General features: G+C 53.2%; 1 protein-coding gene across 1 annotated transcript; it reads left to right on the top strand.

Moving 5' to 3' along the window:
* Positions 1–538: 538 nt before the first annotated feature.
* LOC146600174 (olfactory receptor 14C36-like) lies at positions 539–1,096 on the top strand (the record flags this gene model as incomplete). Its single annotated transcript, XM_085326049.1, has 1 exon — positions 539–1,096. A coding segment is annotated over exon 1 (558 nt), but the record flags the coding sequence as incomplete, so codon positions are not given.
* Positions 1,097–1,101: the final 5 nt, after the last annotated feature.

The raw sequence follows: 1,101 nt of genomic DNA, 5'->3' as shown, positions 1-1,101 counted from the left end.
GTTTAAGAAGGATTGGGACAACCCCTGCCTTCACTGCACTGTTTCCCTCCCTTGGCAGAGTGGGAGCTGGTGTGATTGATCCAGATACAGACACCCAGTTCAAGAGGGYAAAGCCTGGAGAGATGAACCCCTCAGAAGGACCTTCTCTTTCAGACACAGCTGCCAGGAGTGCTGTGTTTGTCTCTCATAAGGATGAAAAGAGAATATTCCCCCTGGGTCACCAGACAAAATACTCTTTATGAACCTCAGGGCACCCATCCCCAGGTATTCCCACCAAATACACGAGGAAGTCTGACACCTCCATTTACAAACCCCGGTGGAGCAGGGCTAACTCCTCTGGAGCTCATGGGCAGAGGCCCCTGTGCTGCAGGGCACCCTCAGCACAAGCCAGAGGTCAGGAAAGGAGCTGAACAAGGTAAAGGAGAGAGGCAATATGGCAGGTTCTATGAGGACTGGAGTGGGTTTTGCTAGAAAAGCCTGTTCTAACTTGTCAATGCCTTTTCCTCCTTGGACAGTGCCCTGAACCGAGACAGAGCCAATGTCCAACAGCAGCTCCCTCAGTGAGTTCCTTCTCCTGGCATTTGCAGACACTCGGGAGCTGCAGCTCTTGCACTTCTCGCTCTTCCTGGGCATCTACCTGGCTGCCCTCCTGGGCAACGGCCTCATCATCACAGCCATAGCCTGCGACCACCGCCTCCACACCCCCATGTACTTCTTCCTCCTCAACCTCTCCCTCCTCGACCTTGGCTCCATCTCCACCACTGTCCCCAAATCCATGGCCAATTCCCTGAGGGACACCAGGGCCATTTCATACTCAGGATGTGCTGCACAAATTTTTTTATTTCTCTTCTTGTTAGGAGGAGAATATTGTCTCCTCACTGTCATGGCCTATGACCGCTACATTGCCATCTGCAGACCCCTGCACTACAGCGCACTCATGGGCAGCAGAGCCTGTGTCAAAATGGCAGCAGCTGCCTGGGCCAGTGGTTTTTTCCATGCTCTTTTGCACACTGCCAACACATTCTCCATACCCCTCTGCCAAGGCAACACAGTGGACCAGTTCTTCTGTGAAATCCCCCACATCCTCAAGCTCTCCTGCTC

The sequence above is a fragment of the Rhea americana genome, unplaced genomic scaffold (genome assembly GCF_003343005.1).
Source record: "Rhea americana isolate MKP2758 unplaced genomic scaffold, rheAme1 scaffold_1263, whole genome shotgun sequence".
NCBI lineage: Eukaryota > Metazoa > Chordata > Aves > Rheiformes > Rheidae > Rhea > Rhea americana.
The sequence above is the reverse complement of the archived record's forward strand: the minus strand, read 5'-3'. Positions and strand labels throughout refer to the sequence as shown.